The sequence below is a fragment of the Astatotilapia calliptera genome, chromosome 6, assembly GCF_964374335.1.
Source record: "Astatotilapia calliptera chromosome 6, fAstCal68.1, whole genome shotgun sequence".
NCBI classification, from domain to species: Eukaryota; Metazoa; Chordata; class Actinopteri; order Cichliformes; family Cichlidae; genus Astatotilapia; species Astatotilapia calliptera.
The window spans coordinates 38,376,224-38,398,460 of record NC_137427.1 but is presented as its reverse complement, the minus strand read 5'-3'; the positions used below and the strand labels follow the sequence as shown (position 1 = coordinate 38,398,460).

At 39.7% G+C, this 22,237-nt stretch overlaps 2 protein-coding genes across 2 annotated transcripts in view; one reads left to right on the top strand and one right to left on the bottom strand.

The window, feature by feature from the left end:
* Positions 1-7,667, top strand: part of hoga1 (4-hydroxy-2-oxoglutarate aldolase 1) — a 67,756-nt gene extending 60,089 nt beyond the window's left edge. Inside the window, exon 8 of the mRNA XM_026171947.2 lies at positions 7,438-7,667. Coding sequence (XP_026027732.2) covers positions 7,438-7,458 — 21 coding nt within the window. The 3' untranslated portion in view covers positions 7,459-7,667. The remainder of the gene's footprint in view (positions 1-7,437) is intronic.
* LOC113024682 (MORN repeat-containing protein 4-like) lies at positions 33-21,717 on the bottom strand. Its single transcript, XM_026171949.2, has 5 exons — positions 21,576-21,717; positions 19,993-20,067; positions 7,491-7,605; positions 3,292-3,401; positions 33-1,003 (listed from the first exon to the last, which is right to left on the bottom strand). The coding sequence occupies exons 2-5, from the start codon at positions 20,057-20,059 to the stop codon at positions 855-857; spliced, it is 441 nt and encodes a 146-aa protein (XP_026027734.1). The 5' UTR covers positions 20,060-20,067; positions 21,576-21,717; the 3' UTR covers positions 33-854.
* Positions 21,718-22,237: the final 520 nt, after the last annotated feature.

Below are 22,237 nucleotides of genomic sequence, written 5' to 3'. Positions count from 1 at the left end.
TTATGTTAGTAATGAAAATGTGCCTGTCCCCTGTTTGTTGGTTGTCTGCTGTGTAATGCAATAAAGTTACTTTTTACCACATTTACGTCCTTTGTTATAGCCATGGTCTGTAGCGCTCTGCTGAATATTTGAAGACAAAACAGCTCTAACACAAGTTTTACATCAATAAATTTGAATAAAACTGTGATTAAAAATTAAAAATGTAATCTTTGGTTTTAAACCAGTTATGACTTTTATATTTGTTAGGCTTGAGAATTCACCAGTAAAAATAAACATTAAATCAAATCAGAATAATTTGTTTTACTTTTGTTTATCTACCATTTGTTAATAGTTAATTTATTCAGAAATATAAAGTCTCACTATTTTTTTGTGCACTTTCACTTTGAAACATAAATATTGTCTTCTTTTTTAAAATAAATTTAGGTCACTTTAAACTCACATGTCAGATATTCTTTTGACATGAAACTCACCAAATCAGTGTTTACTGGAAAACGTCCACATGCACTTCTGTGTTTTGTCAGATTACCTGACCCTGAAACAGATTTAGCACCAGTGTGTGAACTGAACATTAAATCTGCGTTTGGCTCAGCAGATCCTGATTCAGTGGCTGTGTTGACAAAACTTAAGGGAGCCATTCATTTCTTCTCTGCGCATACTGCATGTTACATGAATGAGAGATAGAACAGACGTATAAGAATAAAATCCTAAAAACTAACTTACCAGTCCAACAAAAAGTGTATGAGAAGGAACCAAAGAGTAATAAAATTAAAGGAAAAATTAAACACCTCAAACCAAGGGGGTAGTGTTGGGAGGATGATTCTGGTACTGGGGCACTGTGGGTGATGTAGTCCACGTCACATGGCCAGAGCTCGGGCCTTGGCAGCTGCCGCCTGCGCCCGCTGCACAGCTCCCTGGCTGTTCTCTCTCTTCATCAGCTGGCTGGTCTCAAACAGACCCTCGTGGGTGCCTCCTCCGGGGCCTCCGTCCACAAACGCCAGCACTCCTGCACCACACAAAATTCTCATCATGCATTTTATCAAAGCAAACAGGTACGGAGGAAACTGACTAACAGCCATACTCGAGACACAACTCACTTCATCAAACAAGTGACACATGGCCAGAAGTGTCAGATCTGGCTGCCTTTATGGACTGTTTTGAATTTTCTGTCTCTGAAAATAACTGTCTGCTTTAGCAGGAAATGTAATTGCTGCCTGGATTAATGTTCACTGGCAGTGTGTCATGTTCTTATGCTTCACAGAAGTCAGAAGGAGGGGGTTCAAAGGGTGGATGGTCCATGTACACAGCACAGACTTTGACTCTGAAGGCTGCTTTCGCATCTTTGGGACAAGTTGCCTGGCAACTACTGGGGAGTCCAGCAGGTTATTTGTAGCCTGTCACATAACAGCCCCTAAAATGACAGACTGTCATCTTTACTCTTGAGCTTTGTACAGATGTAACAAACAAGAAACAAAGTGTTAGCTTTGGCTTGAAATAATGTGGTAGAAAGTTGTTTTTTGCTACCTTTGCACGAGGCCAGGAGAGCAGTGTTTATGCTAAGCTAAGCTAACCAACTACTGGCTTCATCCAACAAGCAAGAGATTAAATCAGTTTAGTTCCCAACATGTTAAAATATTGCCTCAGTGTTTAGGAGATCACATGACAAAAACAACGAAAGTGGATACAATACCAAAAAATTGCTAACAAAATTTAAAGCAGCAAAGAAAACGTATTAAAAGCCTTCATCAAATGAATTTATACAAGAAATGTCCGCTTTCCCTCCTTCTTCATATTTTAAATGTTCTTCCCTACATTACTTGTGCCTGACTAAAATAAAACAATCACACCGACACAATAATTCTGAACAAAAAAATGAAAACTTGTATATCATTTGTATTGTAGTTCATTCATTCAAAAGTCTTTAAATTTGCTTAGTAAGCATGTTCATTTAACTGTTATACAACCTTACGTCTGTTCAGCTTCTCGTTAACGCAAACATCTAATCAGCCTATCACTGAGCATCAGACACCGAGCGACAGAATGGGGAAGAAATGTGATTAAAGTGACTTTGAATGTGGCACAGTTGTTGATGACACAAAGAATTAAAGGAGTTCTGAAGGCAAAAAGGGTTCCAATTGGCAAGGTGTACCTAATAACATATCCATTGAATGTATATCATGTAGTCAAAATATCTCAACTTTATTCTCAACCCCTTTTTTTGCCAGTGTTGGGGGGGTGGGGGGTGTTCAGGGTAGCTGAACACCTTTTGTATTGTGGCAGAGCACCCCACCCAAGTATCTGATGTATCATGTTAAGCTGTTAGAACTCAGCAGTGTAGCCAGGAGTTTGAGCAGTCACATGACCTTTGCTCTTTGAATTGGTTCAAGGCTGGTTAGGAACAGGAAAATATGTGACACTGATGTTTGGTGTGCTACTTACACCAAACACAGTATAGAACTGCTACTCAGACTCACAACAACTAAATTCTGGTCCTAAATGTGGCTATAAGAAACCATGGCAATAACTTCAAGTTAATTTTACATTAACTTTTAAATTTTAAGTTAATTTCTTCATTTGAAATACATCATCGCCTCAGCTGAGAGTTGGGAACTTGGGATAATAACAATCAACAAAAAATTACATTTAAACCACCGCTCGAACCAGCTCTGATTTCTGGTCTTCAACTGTCAGGAAACTGGAGGAATCTTTATGTTCCATCTCTTTTTTTTACAAGCACAAACAAATCAACACTTGTCACACTGACACACTGATCCGCCCTCTCCACACAACAGCCTTCAAATAAAAAATGTGTTGATTACCTACAGAGACTCTGTGCCCAGACACACGGTAGCTTCAGACCAGACAATTAGCACCTTTCACTGTTTAATATAATTAAAAACACTTAAAGTAGTTGGAACCACAGACAGATAAACCACTGAGACTGGAGGGTTAGTTGAAAACATACATCTGAATTACTACCTTAATTTAATAACTTAAACAATCAAAAAAAAGCATAAACATTAAAGTCCAGCAAGCAACACAAGCCAGAGGTTTCCAAATTTAGATACTTTTAAGCTTTTCAAAATGTTTTTTCATAGACAGCATTGCAATAAAGCAGGCTTCCCTTTTAACTCACATAATACTGAAGAATTCCTCCAAATGAAATCCAAATGACCTGATACATCATATTTAAAGGTAGTAATAGAGTATGCAAAAACTAAGATGCTAGCAATGTCAATCTCATCCAAAATCTCTAAATAATCTAATAGTGAGTATCAGAATATAAGGTCTTACCATAGCCATCCACACAGCCACTTTTAAATTCGCCCTCAAACTTCATGCCATCAAAGCGAGTGAAGACGCCGACACCTTGAAACTTCCCCTGCACAAATTCTCCTTCATACCTAAAAAACATTCACATAAAAATGCATTTACATGAAAGACAGGGGCAAATTCCAGGACTGCAGAAGAGAAAAGGAACAAGTAGGTGAGTAAAGAAGGACATTTTTTTTAAAGTATGATTTTAAACTTACAAAAAATACAAAAGCTTTATTGACTCACTAATTCTGTCCTTGAGCATTTAAATTATGAGCGGTACAGAAGCACAAAAAGCTTTTGGACTAAAATGTAAAGCTGCACTAAAGTACCAAAGCTTTCCGTAAGCGTGTCATCTAAAGTTCATAGAGGCAGTGGAAAAATGTAGTTTTTCAGGGTTTCTTTTAAGAATTTAAAATATGAAATGGTTTTTTTTTGTGGTTTTTAAAAAGCCAAATGTTGGAATCTCAACATTTCTTCCTATGGCAAAAAGAATGTTTTGATTAGAAATTACAACCAAAATAACTTCAGAGAAAAGAAATGTGTGAAGGAACACAACAAAATCATGTAGGAAGCAATATGGATCTGTCACTATTGCCTGATGGTGTTGGGCGTAAGGCATTGGAAAGTGATTAGGGATAAGGAGACAGCATTAAATACTTTTTAAAAAATAAAAAACTATAATATGTAACATAAAGGATTAGTTTTACATTTCAGGTAATCAGTTATTCATGCAGTAACCTTTTTCCAATAGGCAGCTTGTTACTTCATTTCTCTTTGCCATTTGCTGTTATGAAAAAATAAATAAATAAATACAAAGATAAATCAAGACTTTTGCTTTTGTCTCTGTTTATCTCCTTGTTACACAGCTAGCTAGCAAGAGCAGAAAGTACAGCTAAAAAGAAAGCTAGTTTATTTTTCCCTATAGATTGAAGTAAATTCAATAATGTACAGTAATCTACACACTCATTTCTCTCTATGGGAAATAGAACTAACACGAACAAGCCAAATGCAGTTGCTACATAATGTAATCTGAAGACATGTGAAAGACTTCAAAATTAATGGTTGAATATACGACACCCCGAGGCAGCTGCTGTTGTCATTTGGCGCTATATAAATAGAAATGAACTGATTTCAATGACAAATTATACCATAACACAGACACAACCACCAAAATGTGAAAATATATATATATTAGTGCTGTCGAAATTAACGCGTTAACGCAAATTAATCCGACATCAAGGTCAGCACAATTAAAATTTTTAATACAATTAACGCATCTGGAGTGTAGAATGACTCAGAATCCCCGAAAAGTTTCTGTCAACGCATTTCGGGCAGTTTGTCCAAGTAAAGTTGCCTTCACACATGTGCAAATGGGCAGTTGATCTGGTAGTGACCAGAACCAATGAACCAATATGGAAGATGATAAAGGCACATTTGCCCTCTCGATGGGAAATTTGAGTATTAAAAAAGTAACAAGATGGAACAGTCGACCCACATAAAGTATTACGCACATTGTGCAAGAAGGAATTTTGTTTTCCCTGAGGCACTTCCAGGTTAAAATATCACATTGACACAAAGCTTACGTTAGTCGCGAATGCTGCTAGGACTTTGGCTAATATGTCGCCCAGCTTGCGACAAACCACTCACGGAGCATCGGGGACTCAATAAATTAAGTTTTTTGTTTTTTAGCCTCATAAACAGACCATGCGAAGTGTGATGTGGAGGACCCAAATGAGACAGATTAATCTTAATAAAAGGTGATTCATTTATTGAGCTAATAATCCACCACCATAAAAGCTAAACATGAAAAAAAAAAAAAACTAAAAACATCGAATTACATGAACTAATCCTGGAATGACAATAGGAGGTACAAGAAACTGGGAAATACACACAGAAAGGTGATGAGGGAGTGGAAACAGCTGGGAAACACAGCAGGGAAAAATCAGGCATAACAGGACAGGGAAGGCAATGCTGAACATGAAGCACAGGAGACACGGGATTATCAAAGGAAACGAGGAAGCACAAACACTGAGAGACTAAGTCACATGAGCTTGACACAGACAAAACATAAACTAAAATGGAGACACGACAGACTTGACATGGAAGATACTAAAAGACAAAATAGTAAGTAGACAGGAGGGGGACGATAAAGGGAACTAATAACCTTGAAAACAATATAGTTTTTATGTTAGATGTCAGATATTTTTCATCTTTTTTTAAAAACTGATTGTAAACCTTTTTACGACATATAGTCTATTACTACTAACCCACCCTGTTTAACTAAACCAGACAGTATTTCAGTGAAGGAGCCAGAATCAGATCCATGGCGTATTGTAGTCACTGCTGTACAATAAGCTTAGCATGAATCTAAGTGTAGAGTGTCAGCCTTTTTAACACACAGCATGAACACAATTACTTCAGTGTCAAACAGGCACAAATTAACAAAAGGCTGAACTGCAAGAGAGCAAAGTAGGGTTAAAAAAATCAACAGGATAAGAGGGATGACAATAAAAAGCTGCATGTGAAATCCGTCTCTAACAGTCTCTTGAGCGTTTTTCCTCTGCATTGTTTCTTTAAAGTAATTGCAACGTAGTGCGCAAAACACCGGCAGTGCAACAGGAGATTTGCTCCTTTTTCAAACAACACTGGGCTTCTAATTAAACTTATTGTAACTTCTGTGAATTCAAGCTGAGTACAAAGTTCATCTAAACTAAAAGGCTTCTCAGAACTCGACAGGCAGTAACTGAAAAGATATATGTTCTCTTTATTATTCACGTAACCTTTAAATATTATTCACTTAGCCTGAAATACATGTTTTAGTGTTTCCAAAGAACTTTGAAGGATTAATCAGTTGTTTTTTGTGCAAACAAAAATACAACAGATGGCATTGAACAGGCAATACGTTGCTTCTTTATCCTATGCCGTGCTCTACTTGAACACTTCACCTTCTCTTGAATTAACTGAATCTTTATTGGGCTGACATCTTTTTTTATAAATATCTTGGGTGACAAAGCCAACAGAGAGATACAGATAAAATTCATGTATGAGGAATAAATAAAAGGAAGCAGCCAACAATAAAATACTCAACATATTGAGGCCATGAAAGCACTCAAAGTATTCTGAGGTTAAAAACTTTTTTCTTTCTGGTTTTTCTTTTTCAACTGCACAGGTCATTGTGCTACAATCTGCTTTGTATTTTTTTTCTCTGCTTATTTCTCTTTTTTTCGAGACTGGGAAACTAAATATTCAAATTGTGCATTGACTTATTCATTGTATGTAAGGACACAAAAAAGACTGACCCCTTCAGCCACCTTCCTGCCGTTAATTTTAGTGTCTGAATTTTACAATTTGTGTTGGTGATAAAAGGTATGTGAAGGATAATTTGCAAACAGTCAACAGATCCTTATTAATAAAAAAACACCTCCTTACATACTCTAATTTTAGATGAATTGTTATTCAATCTGCAATAATTTATATTATTCAGTATTGCTCTATTTGGACCTCTCCATGGAAATTCTAAGAGGCAACACGAATAACATGACATAACATATATATATATATATATTATACATATATCTGCAGACAGTTGCTGACGCACACAACCCGCCGCCACCCCAGCTCCTCTATGTCATGTTATTCGTGTTGCCTCTTAGAATTTCCATGGAGAGGTAACATAGTACAGAGTAGGTCTGCACTAGAATATCTTCTCATTGATTTTTCACCTCAGCTTTTGTGTGTGACAGTCCTTTCCTCACAGCAGTGCTCATCATGCTTCATTTAGCTGCATTGTTCTCGATGTCTTTATGATTGGATATTTTTAATCAACAGAAGCAGAGAAAGAAAGAAAATCTATCCTTCTTTCAGCTCTGTGCAGAAGCTTTTTCAGTCACATGTACCACCAAAGTTAGACTGTTGAGATACTGTTGTACTCTTCTACTGTTGTATAAATTTCTCACATTGATTATTTCGTATGGAAATAAAGCTGAAAACCAGCACAAGCATTATGTACATTATTTACATGACAGAAGTAATGAAGGAACAAATCAGACAGGTTTCATTCAGGAGGAGGCTGGGGTTGTATCTTCTGTACGACATACTTATTTGCAGGTTTTAAATTTTCAGGTGCAGAGTTTCAAGGTTTAACAACCAGAGTGTGCAAAAAGTGACTGACAAACCTGGAGCCGTCAGGAAAGACCAGCACCCCACAACCATTGAAGAGGCCATTTTCAAACTGTCCAGTGTAGCACGTCCCATCGCTGAAGGTCAACTGACCCAGGCCATGACGAAGACCTGCAAGAGGATAAAAATCACTTCACCAATCACTTCCAGCAAAATAAAAATCTAAGACACGAGCAGAGAGGGTTTTTTTTGGGTTTTTTTTACAAAATCACATAAACCACACAAAAAACCCCCAAACAAAAAAACCCCAAAAAACAGCTAGAAGTATTTGAAATGCCCACTGATTACTACACACTTTTGCACACATTTCGCCCCTTACATCTCCTACTTGAAGTTAAATATACTAATAAGACTCTCTCGGGATTAACTCTTTGCACCACCAGGAGGCTCATGGTCATGAGCTATGGTATTAGCTTTGTTAAAAAAGAACCAAACAGGGCTCATGGATGCCCTCTTCCAACCTCACAACTAAAATGCATTTAGGAAGGCTTAACTAAGCGTCTATGAATTAAAACAGAATGGAAAACTGAAAGCTTTTTCATAAATGAGTGAGTTTGTTGGTCTTCTAAGAGCTTCCAATTTGTTTATGAATGAATGCTACAATGTATGAAATGGCACACAAACCTTCAGGCCATGCTTCCTTCCTCAAGGATAGAAAACAAAATCAGTGTGAAAGGATGTTACTAAGAGGTCACAGACACAGATATTGAAAGGTCCTTTTATCCCTGAAAACAGGACAATTAAGGGCTCATACCACCTACATGAGATGATTGTATCGCGTGTGTTTATATCATCCTGTATTCTCTCTTATAAATGAGAGAAGATGACATTTCTTTAACTAAAGAAATGAATAAGTGGAACCATGACAGACAGGATTAAAGGAAAAGCATGACCATGAACTTCCACCGTGGAACAAAAACAGCATAGTTTCACTCATATCTTCACAGTTCTGGCTGTTAAACATAGTGGCCTTAACAGGATATTGGTTCATTTGTAAAACACTGGTTTGACTTCTGCACATGAAGACCCAGGTCAAGACGAATGTTTTGTTTCCTCTAAAGAAAGACCTAAATTAAATTTCATATTTTCAAATGAGTAGACATAGATATTTAACATTTTCTATCACACATTCCACAATAATCTCTTCTTGAATGAAAATAAGCGGTGATGGGAAATGGGGGACCTCATGACCTGGCACATGGATGCTGTTCTGATACCTGTAGCTAGAATTTCTCAGTGTTGTGTTTGTCTGTTCAAATATTGTTCAAATATTGTTGCAAAAAATCCACATCAAACTTCAAAAGTTGCTGCCCTAATGTAATATGGTTTTATGCATATCCTTATGTATCAATTTTAAATATAAGATTTATATAAGATTTTTACATTTACACCTGCTTCAAATTTCTTTAATAAAATGCAAAAACATTTTGTGGTGATCGTGGCTCAAGAGTTGGGAGTTCGTCTTGGAATCGGAAGGTTGCCGGTTCGAGCCCCGGCTCCGACAGTCTCGGTCGTTGTGTCCTTGGGCAAGACACTTTACCCGTTGCCTACTGGTGGTGGTCAGAGGGCCCGGTGGCGCCAGTGTTCAGCAGCCTCGCCTCTGTCAGTGCGCCCCAGGGTGGCTGTGACTACAATGTAGCTTGCCATCACCAATGGGTGGATGACTGGATGTGTAAAGCACTTTGGGGTCCTTAGGGACTAGTAAAGCGCTATACAAATACAGGCCATTTACCATTTACTGATTTTCTCTGCTGTGTGTAAAAAGAGGAAGATTTTGGAAGGTTAAACATCATTGCCTTGTTGCACATAGTTAATCTCATCCAAATATGGTCACTTCTCAAAGAAAAAAAAGCAAAAAAATGCCCAGAATGCACTGAACCTTGAAAAGAGAGTGCAGAAACCAAATGGTAATCTCATAGTGGCTGTGCCCATCTTTTAGATCTATGGCATTTACTTTAAATCCAAAAGTTAATGAAAGAAATTAGATTGATAGAACTGTCATGTCTATACACTAATCAAAACACTATGTATCCAATTTGTTTAAATAAATGCAACAACAAAAATGTAGTTAATTTTTTTTCCTAAATTAAAATGCTGAGGCAGCATCTCAGCAAATAGTACTGCATTTGTTCACAACTACTGTTTTAAAACTGTTTATAGAACAACATGAAACTCCTCTGATTTTTTGGCACAGTCGCTGCTTTATATTCACTGTTTTCTTTAAGTATTTATGCACTTGGTCTGAATTATCTTGCACAAAACAAAAATATGTATTAAAAGCATTCAGACCCTTTGCACTATGCAACACTGAGGACTCAAAACCTGACTGGTACCTGTATAGTTTTCAGTAGAAGTCACTGAGTGAAGAAAAGAGAGAGAGCGCGAGAGAGATGGCAGATGTGTTATTATACTTTAATTAGATTTTGGAGTTAGCAGATTGGGAGATTCATAATTGGTGCGAGCAGACAAAAAGGTGAGCTGCTAGCTTTCATTTTTCACCTCTTAAAATGTTCCCTGAGAGGTGAGACCCAATTTTCCCTCTAATTCTCAGACTAATTTCCAGCATCAGGAGGATGGCAGTCGATGAAGAAATGGAGGGAAAAGGAGTGAGCATTTCTCCCTGCCAACCTCTATTAGCAAGCACAGCGGGAATTAGCAGAATAACTGGATGCGAGGCACAGTTGGACACGGGCAGAGGAGGTCCCGGTATGCTCATGGCAGAGGAAGAGGATTTAATGGGAGCTCAAGTGGTAAGAAACTGGTGGAGTGGAGAGAAGAGTGGAAGATTGGGGGCTTCATATATTGAAGGGGAAACGAACTGTTGGCAGGGGTGGGGCTAGTGAGTGTTGTCCCTTATTCACAGCTCATGGGTAAATTGGGCAGTCCATCTGTCAGGCCTGCTTAAAGTGCTGCTCTCTGCCTAATCTTAGCAGGGTTTTCATGGGAGATTTGGATGAAACTAAATCTGGAGCTCTGCATTCGATTTTCAAAAACATCCAGAAAGATCCAGAATCCATATATATATGTTGGTGTGTGTGTGCGTGTATTAGCTGGAGATCATAAAGCAAACAGTATGAATACAGAAGACGGCCAGCAGTAGTTTAAATCCAACTCTTCAGCCTCCATGAACCTTGACAAGCGAGTGAGACCCTGAGGCAGAAATTTCACAGACTAGCCGCTGAAATATAACAATCTGTTAGGTGTCAAAGAGGCTGCGGTGTGCCAACAGCAGCATCTCCCACCAAGAATTTCAACAGCTGTGTTATAGAATGAAATTGAGTGGTAGCAGTGTCAGTGTTTTGCTGACCACTATGAAGGTTTCTTTTCTTTCTTTCTTTTTAAATGAAGGTACAGATTATCAGCTGCGGCAAGGGACAGTAATTTCCTCTGTCTCCTCCAATTTGATCCCTCCAGACTCTAATCTGCTGTTCAGCTTCTTTGTAACGCCTTTCTCCAATCTTATGTTGGGTCATGGTCTCCAGCTAATTACGGTTTAGCTGAATTTGTCCGGCTTTTATGTCAATCAATAGCGGTAATGCATAGATGTTAAATGACCACATGGTCAAAGTACAGTAGTAAATGGCTTCTGGCTGTGCCTTGGCTGTTGTGTTGTGGATGCACCCAACCTACTTCCTGTAACCTGATAGCTCCCGGGCCTATGTTCAACCAGCGCACCGCTGAATTATTCATGTGACACCGTAGACCTCTGTCTGACACACGCCTACATGTTTGTGTGCAAACAGTGACTTTGCATGCATGGACGCAGAGACAGGATGCGCAACGTGCATCAGTCTGTGTTTATGACAACACGGCGATCAAAACCCAATTGCATCCTATTGCATCAATTCAGCAGGGTTAATAGAAATTTTCGAGTTAAAATAAATAGAATGCGCAAAGTGTATATGAAGTCTGTTTATGTAACATTGGTAAAGGTACTATCTTCATCTGGCTTATGCTGAAGATAAGAACGAGATGCTTTGGGTATAGTAGAAATATCAATAAAAACAAGGTGCAAGGTAATATTTTACTACAGATAAGGGGTCGAAAGGTCAAGGGTGACCATTCCTCTTATATTTTGCAATATGTTTTTGAATCTGAAGCTAAAAAAGAATGTGGACCTTGTGACCATGACTACATGATTTTCATCACAATCTGTGTTGTAAATATTAACTTTAATATTAACTATATTTTTAAAAGTGACCAGAAACTGAAATGATTTAACACTCGAGAAGTTCTAAGAAGAACAAACTAGCTTGGGCAAAAATTAAATATTTTTTCAATTCTTGCCTTCCAGTAGAGTAGATTTTCAGGATTTACAGCTCAGATAATCCTTATTTATCCTATACTGGGCCTTGGTGCAGCCCTACATTTCATTCACTGTCTATTTATCTAAACTGTTTTAGCTCCTCCCATTTAGACAACTTTATTCGCATTGGCTGGCACTCACAGATAGAAAGTTTCAACAGCAGCTAGATGGCCCTCCTGTGCTTACAGTTTTAGCTCAGTTGACCATATTAGGAATATCCTCTCTGTGACATCATATATATTAAATAGTAGAAAAAAAATGTCTGAAATTGTAGTGTTTTGAGTTGTCTGGAGCCTGAGCTTTGGGCTCACACATTAATTATGGATGCAACTTTCTATAATGCAGTAATGTAACATATTGCTATACTAAATTCAGTAATTACATTACTACTTGCATTATAATGGTTCTTCAATTATCTGCACATTAGGCAAATAGAAAAAAAGTCATAACACATGCCTTTTTTTTCCTGCATGCTGGCGCTACAATCAACTAAATTTAGTTTCTGCGGTGGAAGAAGGAAAATTCATCTACAATGTATATAATCTCAAAAATGGACACCTGAATTTGTGTTACATGAAAAGACAAATGAAATGTGATAATAAACAGCAAACTGCGCCCAGGACAGCTGCTAATAACAGGTCAGTTGCATAGACTGTGTGCCAAACCAGTGATTTTAAAGCTGAGTGGATGCTGACACCGGCCAAGGAGCCAGAGCCTGATTTTCAACAGGTAACCAAAGCAGAGCTGGCTTGTAGAATTGTAATCCTACAAACCTGTTTCCACAGTAGAAACAGCGATCTCTATGCTGATCGCTGCGGAGTGCTCTTTTGGGCTGGTTTTCAGCTTTGCTTTCAACTTTGTGTTTGTACTTAAACATTAAAAGGAAGATCTCATTGATGTGTTATTCACTAGGATAGGGACATTTCTTAAAAGAAAGGAAAAATAATGTGTAATACATTAACTTATTTTGGTAACAAACCCCAAACCGTATATAACACATACGAGGTCCCTGCTCCAAAGGAGTAGAACTTTTTTGGTTTTTTTTACAGAATCAGCTGCTGCTGCCCTCTTTTTGAAGATTCATATTGAATATATACTTAGATATACATGTAAATAAAATGTCTGGAAGAAATCCGAGCAGTTCTTGCCAACGCAGCACTCCGTCTATTAGTGAACTAATTTTTTCTCACTTTGAAATGTCTGAGCTAAAAAAAATTTTTTAATCCACCCCTGCTGTTTACTAAAACCCGAGCATATCAGTGCATCACAGCCAAAACCAGTTTAACAGTTTATTGCTAATCATACGGAGAACATATGTTTCCTCCCGCAGCCTCATGCACACTTCAGTGCCAAACTTTTGTTCTTTGTTTAACCTTGCCCTAAAGGTTGTCTGACTGTTTTTGTTATAGTACAAGTGCTGGTTTAGGTAGTGTGATATCCTGTCTCTGCAGGCTCACTGGCACCAGATGGTCCATATGTGCATATGTGTGTAGATTACTTACTGACTTTAGCTTGACACCTTTTTCTGTGTTTTTCCCCTATTAGATACAATCTGTTTGGGTGAGAGTGCAGGTTCATTTCAAAAGTACTTTTGCTGTTGTGACTCACTTACAGTACACCCACTTCTTTCCAGACTCTCCATTCTGACATGAAATCCCACATTAATTAAAAGCTGCTGGAGTTAACTTTCTTTTATCATATTTTACTGACATCCCTATTATCCATTTAAGCTAATAGGTATTCTCAGGGGGGGATTCAAACTGAAAACAACAATGCATTAGAACAGCACATGGGGCTGTGGTGGTGGCGGTGGGGTGTTGTTTAAGAAGCCAGTGAGACGATAAAATGCAATGCAGGAAATCCAGAAGGAGTATAGGAGATTAATGCATTTATGAGCTTATTGAACACCCAAACTCAATGAACACCTGCTCTGTAGCTACACGTTTCATTTGTTCATCCATTACTGTAATGACTGTAAGGTAGTAGTACCCATTCTAGCGGGGCGATCGTGGCTCAAGAGTTAGCAGCTCATCTTGTAATCGGAAGGTTGCCGATTCGAGCCCCGGCTCCAACAGTCTTGGTCGTTGTGTCCTTGGGCAAGACACTTCACCCGTTGCCTACTGGTGGTGGTCAGAGGGCCCGGTGGCGCCGGTAATCGGCTCTGTCAGTGCGCCTCAGGGCAGCTGTGGCTACAACGTAGCTTGCTGTCACCAGTGTGTGAATGGGTGGATGACTGAATGTAGTGTAAAGTGCTTTGGGGTCCTTAGGGACTAAGTAAATACAAATACAGGCCATTTACCATTCTGTTTTTATGTCACACTGGGAACTTTTTAGATGGACAGCTAGGGTGGTAGCCCAGATCAGCGACAAGCAGAGTCTTATTTAGGATACAAGCCTGGAAAGGGAGTTTTTCTTTAAATAAGATACTCATGGGGCCTAGGTATGACTAAACTCAAATATGTGAGGAAAGGCATAAACAATTATGACACCTGAACTTGAAGCAGTTTCAGAACAATCGGGGGTTGGATATTGTCTACTTTGTTCTTTTTCCCATATAGCACACAGCATGAGATGGTTCACTTCCCCAAAAGGAACCGGCCCAATGAGCTGAATGACTTCCGACCGGTGGCACTGACGTCACATCTTATGAAGACTCTTCCTCAACCTCCTCCGACCACAGGTACAACATGCCCAGGACCCACTACAGTTCGCATACAAGGCGGATGTCGGAGTGGAGGATGCCATCCTGTACCTCCTACACAGAGCCCACTCACACCTGGATGGGGGAAAAGGCACGGTCAGGATCCTGTTTCTTGACTTTCCAGTGCCTTTAATACCATCCGGCCCTGTCTGCTTCAGGAAAAACTGAACAGGATGGAGGTGGACCCCTGCCTGGTCGCTTGGATCTCCGACTACCTCACCGACAGGCCACAGTACGTCAGGCTGAAGGACATCACGTCTGACACTGTGGTCAGCAGCACAGGAGCACCACAGGGAACTGTGCTGTCCCCTCTTCTCTTCACCCTGTACACCTCTGACTTCTGCTACAACTCTGAATTATTCCACATTCAGAAGTTTGCAGATGACACAGCCATCATGGGGTATATCTGGGATGATCAGGAAGAGGAGTACAGAAGTCTGGTGAGGAACTTTGTCGCATGGAGTCACACAAACCACCTGCAACTCAACACCTCAAAGACTAAGGAACTGGTTGGGGTCCAGAGAAGGTCCACTGCCGGTTCAGATAGAGGGGGAGGAGGTGGAGGTGGTCAACAAGTACAAGTACCTTGGGCTGTGGGTGGACAATAAACTGGACTGGTCATGCAACACAGAGCACCTGTATAAAAAAGCCCAAAGCTGACTGTACTTCCTCAGGAGGCTGAGGTCTTTTAACATCTGCAGGAAGCTCCTGAGGATGTTTTACCAGTCAGTGGTTGCTGGAGTACTTTTCTATGCTGTGGTGTGCTGGGGGAGCAGCACAGCAAAGAAGGACTCATGCAGGCTGGAAAAACTGATCAGGAAGGCTGGCTCTGTGGTCGGCATGAAGCTGGACACTCTGGTGACAGTGGCAGAGAAAAGGACACTAAAGAAACTGCTGGACATTATGGACAATGCTGGGCATCCTCTGCACACGGCCATAAACAACCAGAAGAGTCTGTTCAGTGACAGGTTGTTTCTCCCAAAGACAAGAACTAACAGACTTAAAAACTCCTTTGTCCCACACGCCATCAGACTGTTTAACTCCTCTCTGGAGGGGAGAGGGAGGGGAAACAGGAGGACAAAGGAGGGGGGAACAACTAAGCTGTAGTGCCTCTTCAACTCACTGTGCAATACCTTTTGTGCAATACTTTTGTTAATAGTCAACGGTGCAATAGACTTCCATACTTGAAATGTGCAATTTCACTTGTATTTTTATTTTTATTTTTATTCCTATTTATTCTATTTATCCCCTTTGTATATTTTATTTATATATGTCTCTGTATTTATATATGTGTGTATATATATATATATAATATTCTGTAACTCTGTAACTTCTGTCGGTGCTGTGCTTTTTTGGAAACCGAATTTCCCAGAGGAACCCACCCGAGGGATTAATAAAGTTTTATCTTATCTTATCTTACTTCAATCGTGTTCTTGCTACTGAAAATACTGTTTTGACCAGGGGCGTGCGAGAGGCCTGACATGTGATGCCCACTCAGAGGCTAAGAATTTACCTGAAAGCTATCTGGGCTTACTGTCACATGGCTATAAATCATGTGGACTTTGTATTTGGAGCATTCCAGGTACAAGTTTTGGGCTGCAGTTCATATGTAAACACACTTATACAGTACTGTAACTACGAAGGTAACACTATAAGGTTCAAAGTGCTGTAAGATTTTTAAACAAAAATTCAAAACTGAATATTTGGTGTGATTTAATTTACCTTTAACATAACAACACTAACTATAGATAAAACTTTGCACAGTTTATAATGTAAGTTGTTTAAAGCATCTTTTAAAAACTTGCCACATTTGTAGATGCTGAAATATCACTGCAGATACTTAGCATGCTTGTAAACCATCAAAGTTGTGTTAACAGCATAATGCATTTCTTTCAGTTCTGGGTGCAGTTTTCACTTTACCATCAAGCTCTCGTACTTTTGTGCAATAAAAATAAAAAATTATGTTCATATAGGTGGTGTAGACTGCAACACCTTTTTCCTCCTCTGGCACACGAACTAAAATCAGCTAATTGTAGAGCAAGTGCAAGTGGAACCGATAAACGAGATCGATAGGCAAGCAGACCAACAATTCCAAAGGAACTGAACTGGTTCTTTACAAGAACCAGTACTCATTCCCCATTCCTACCAGCATGGTGGTGGAGAGATGATGATTTGAGTTTGTTTTGCAGCTACACGACTTTTCAGTCATTGACTCAAAATCCACACAATGATGTGACAGCCTCATAAAGTTATACAGAAAATGATTACCTCAAGTTATTGGAGGTAAGGGGAGTTCTATAAGCTACTGAATCATGGAGCGTACCTAAGGTTTCCATACACTGCTTCTGCATTGTGGCTTAGTTTTTTACAGAAATGGTGTCACAGTAAAATATGGTATGTTTTGTAGTTCATTCACCGAAGAACCAGATGACTTTCATTATGTCCTGATATGTAAAATCTTAGAAATGAAAGAGGGTGTACTTTCTTTTTACCATGACTATAAATATCTAAAGAGGCTTAAACCTTTGTGCAGCACTGTGCCTCCACAGGACATCACTTAGACAGTAAAATGCTTCACAGTGGTAAGGCACAGGGGTTGGAAAGTTACCCTGAACTGCTGAAGGCTCTGGTTATTGTTGGGTTGTCATGGTTTCTTTGATGGTGCAGTGCTTTACAGTTTAAAAAGTGAACTGGAGGGAGTGCTCGATTATGTCACACTGTTCAGCCTTTCTACAAGCACATGAATGCTGGAGTGGAGGCTCCAACTGATTATCAAACTAGAGACACATTTTCTTTCTTTCTTTCTGTTTTTTCTGTTTCCTTACCACCACAAGATTTTCACTTTTAAGTCGTGTGCTACTTTTTTTCAACACGCTAGTTCTATAATTTACTTTTTTTTCTTGAATTACTATATTTTGAATTCTGTTCTTGTATTCTAATTAGATTAGATTAGATAGAACTTTATTAATCCCTCGGGTGGGTTCCTCTGGGAAATTCGATTTCCAAAAAAGCACAGCACCGACAGAAGTTACAGAGTTACAGAATATTATATATATATATATATATATATATATATATATATATATATATATATATATACACACACACACACACACACACACACACACACACACACACACGCACATATATATAAATACAGAGACAATATAAATAAAATATACGAAGGGGATAAATAGAATAAATAGGAATAAAAATAAAAATACAAGTGAATTGCACATTTCAAGTATTGAGTCTATTGCACCGTTGACTATTTACAAAAGTATTGCACAAAAGGTATTGCACAGTGAGTTGAAGAGGCACTACAGCTTAGTTGTTCCCCCCTCCTTTGTCCTCCTGTTTCCCCTCCCTCTCCCCTCCAGGGAGGAGTTAAACAGTCTGATGGCGTGTGGGACAAAGGAGTTTTTAAGTCTGTTAGTTCTTGTCTTTGGGAGAAGCAACCTGTCACTGAACAGACTCTTCTGGTTGTTAATGGCCGTGTGCAGAGGATGTCTGGCATTGTCCATAATGTCCATCAGTTTCTTTAATGTCCTTTTCTCTGCCACTGTCACCAGAGTGTCCAGCTTCATGCCGACCACAGAGCTAGCCCTCCTGATCAGTTTCTCCAGCCTGGATGAGTCCTTCTTTGCTGTGCTGCTCCCCCAGCACACCACAGCATAGAAAAGTACTCCAGCAACCACCAACTGGTAAAACATCCTCAGGAGCTTCCTGCAGATGTTAAAAGACCTCAGCCTCCTGAGGAAGTACAGTCGGCTTTGGGCTTTTTTATACAGGTGCTCTGTGTTGCATGACCAGTCCATTTTATTGTCCACCCACAGCCCGAGGTACTTGTACTTGTTGACCACCTCCACCTCCTCCCCCTCTATCTGAACCGGCAGTGGACCTGCTCTAGACCTCCCGAAGTCCACAACCAGTTCCTTAGTCTTTGAGGTGTTGAGTTGCAGGTGGTTTGTGTGACTCCATGCGACAAAGTTCCTCACCAGACTTCTGTACTCCTCTTCCTGATCATCCCAGATACACCCCATGATGGCTGTGTCGTCTGCAAACTTCTGAATGTGGAATAATTCAGAGTTGTAGCAGAAGTCAGAGGTGTACAGGGTGAAGAGAAGAGGGGACAGCACAGTTCCCTGTGGTGCTCCTGTGCTGCTGACCACTGTGTCAGACGTGATGTCCTTCAGCCTGACGTACTGTGGTCTGTCGGTGAGGTAGTCAGAGATCCAAGCCACCAGGCAGGGGTCCACCTCCATCCTGTTCAGTTTTTCTTGAAGCATACAGGGCCGGATGGTATTAAAGGCACTGGAAAAGTCAAGAAACAGGATCCTGACTGTGCCTTTTCCCCCATCCAGGTGTGAGTGGGCTCTGTGTAGGAGGTATTTTGTTTTTTCTACCAACAAAATAAAGTTTCTATACATCCCACGGAAGTACTTTTGATGCTATTGTATATAAATATAATGTGATTTAACAAATAACACATGCATTTTAAGTTATTACCATAATTTTGATTTAGAAAATAGCATATCATTCACATTAAAAAAATAATTACATTCATACCTTTATCATTCATTGAGATGCATAACATTTGCATCAGGCAATGTTAACAACCTCTTTAGGGACAGACAAGTGAAACCTGTGTAATTTAAACTTCTTGCATCTTCAGCCTGCTGTTCCTTTGACATTCAGAAAAAGGGTGTGAATGCATTTTTTTAAAAACTGCTCTAAATTAAATAAATTCCGCTGTAAGAAAAATATGCTGTGGATCCTATCGAAATGGTGTGTGTGTGTGTGTGTGGGGGGGGGGGGGGGGGGTGAAACAGGCAGTGCATGCAATAAAAGCCTCAAGCATCTTCCAACTGAAGGAATTTTACGCTGAGGAATGGTCAAATATTTCAGCAAGCTGATGTCAGAGACTGATGTACTATTATGCAAAACGCCTACAAGAAGTTATTTCTGCTAAAGGGAGCCAGATAAGCTTCTGAGGCTAAAGGTGTACTTACTTTCCCCACGGAAGCATGTAACATCTGTTAATATTTTTATTGATTAAATGATTGAAAAAGGTAATGTTCCTCCTTTACCTGACAGCAGTGTTTCACTTAGAAACAAAAGCTAGCAATTTCCAAGGGATGTTTTCAAGATATCCACACGTGGGAAAATTGGTCCCCTTGATTTTGGACTCTCTTAAAATTGATGGTAGCGATATCACTGTACAACTGTACAGTGTGTAGAATCAAGAAATGTCCCTGTGCTGGTAAGATGTCAGAATAGATGTCTGTTATTCTGAATAGGGCATAAGTCAAGCACGCCACATATGTTACTGCAGATTATGTATATAATTATTACGAGCATTATCATATTATTATTTGGTTCTTCCCCTGCCTGAGCATCAGTCTTAATCACATTATAACAACACTTGTGCTGTTCATGAAATGTAGTCAGTGGTGGAGGATGGGTGGGTGACTGAGCAGGTGGGTCTTGCCTTCTTTCCATTCCCCGTGGTACTCCTCGCCGTTGGAGTAAGTAAAGGATCCTCGTGTCAGGGTCATGGGTCCTGCTGCCACACATGACACAAGGAAACATTATCAGGAGCTTTGCAACTGTAGTTTTGGCATTCTGATACACACTGAGTTGGGAGTTTATTAAATAATACTACCACCTCTCAGTCTACCATGGGTTAATTGCTAGCATTTGAATACTGCAGCCAGCCTGCAGGGTAATCAAACTCAGATTATGCAGGCAGGAAAACTACACATGCACAACTGCCCCCACTATTAGAAACCTGCTCAATGCTCAATCACTGCTGGCTAAAAATCTGTGGAAACCTTAACTTTACACTCTTATGTAAATAATGAACATCTGATTTCAACCCCCCCCCCCCCCCCCCCCCCCCCCCCGTATTAATCTGCTACCATAAGAGCCTTTGTTATTCTGGCATCATGTTTTCCATCAGACTTTGGAATTTGATTACAGGATTTACAGAAGTTAATTAGTTTTACTAAAATCTCACATTCTTTGAATGTCACGTATATCTCATATAGTTTCTAAAGTTGAGGCTGGGGTAAACCAGACCATCTTTTCTACACCATGTTTCTCTTTTTGGGACACACAGCTGTTTGAAAGCAGACAGTTTCTGCATGTTTTTCTTCAATCTATAACAACAAAAAATCTTTATTGCACTTACCTGCCTTAAGGTTTTATAAGAAACAATGGTTGCAACTGGTTTCACAAGATCATACATGCCACAAGTGTTTTTCTCTCTATACATTCTAAATACTTGGGGGTCAGGTGGTCACCATGTGGAAAGAGGTGTCCACTGTCTTCATCTCAAACAACTTGGTACAGGATGTTTCCTTAAATATGAGATTTCCATGCGAGATGACAAAAGTGTTATTTTTGCTAAACATGTTTGATACATTAACTCACACTGCACATTTTGTGGCTTCTCTGCTTACACTGTGTGGGTTAACTGATGGTTACCGCTTAGAGATCTAAAGTAAATGTAAGTTCCGAAATCCTGAACAAGACTATAGTTGTACAATAGGCTAATTTGCTGTTAAAAGTGACCGGTTATATCAGCTGTTATACTCTGTTACCTGTTATATACCTGTTATATTTTTGGATTTCTTTGCTGTGATAAGAGGTATTATTTGTCTACTGGTAGTGTTTAATGTAGCTATATTATTATAACTCTAATTTTACTCAAACACTACTACACGGCTGTGTTTATTGTGGTTCTCAGTGGCATGCTATTTTCTTTTTGCTGCTTCAAAATGAGTATGTAGACAAACGGCCGCTGAAAGGAGCATCAAAGAAACATTTGGGCGACTCCATAAAAGAGAAAACACCCAAGGTCCGTTTATTAAGCAAAACAGGCTAATTGTTCAATGCCAACAGGCAGCTGTCAGCAGGCGGGAGGAGGTGTGCGTATCCCTCCATCTAATGTTGCCACAGTAACGGCGCCCTAATCCCTTTCATCCTGCCGGCATGACGCTGTCAGCCTCCAAAACACACACGCATTCACACGGGGAGCGGGCCTGGAGACAAAAAAAATAAAATTTTTACCTGTTTTATTTAAGAGTAGCTCAGCCTCTTTTCTCTACATCGCTGAAAACAAGAGAGCAGTAGGAGGATAGCGACTATTTAGCCTTTTTTTCGTAGCTGTTTGTTTCCTGGTAGAGCTGCCTCAGCGTCGCTCTAAAGCACCGCTATACGATTGGCTACCTTTGTGTCACCTCGACTCAACGTGTCCTTTTATTGGTTGCTCTTCTGCTCCGGCCAGCCCTCAGCAGGAGACATCTTTGTCGAGGGCAACGGGTTCAACGACTTAATTAGCCGGAGTGCTGCTCCGTTAAAGCATTTGCCCTTGTCGGTTTTTTATGTGCTGCCCGGCGTCTCTGTAGGATTATAAAACGGCAGCGGGGTTCTCCTTAATGATACCCTGTCATTTCATGTTTCAATTTGGTTATTAGACCCGCGTTTTGGCAAGTTTTATGGGACTTGATTTATTGTTTTCTTTATGCCTTAAAACAGCTGCGCTAGGTGACGAGGGTTTGCTAAATGAGGTGATGTAGATTCAAAGCTAATAATAAGAAGAAAAGAAAAACAATCAAGGTGACCCAAATGAAGCAAAACTCCGCTAACCTCATTTTCGATTCCCTGAGGGGAAACCGGGGCTAGGATTAACCCGCTATTGAATATTAATTAGTCATGGCCAACAATGAAGC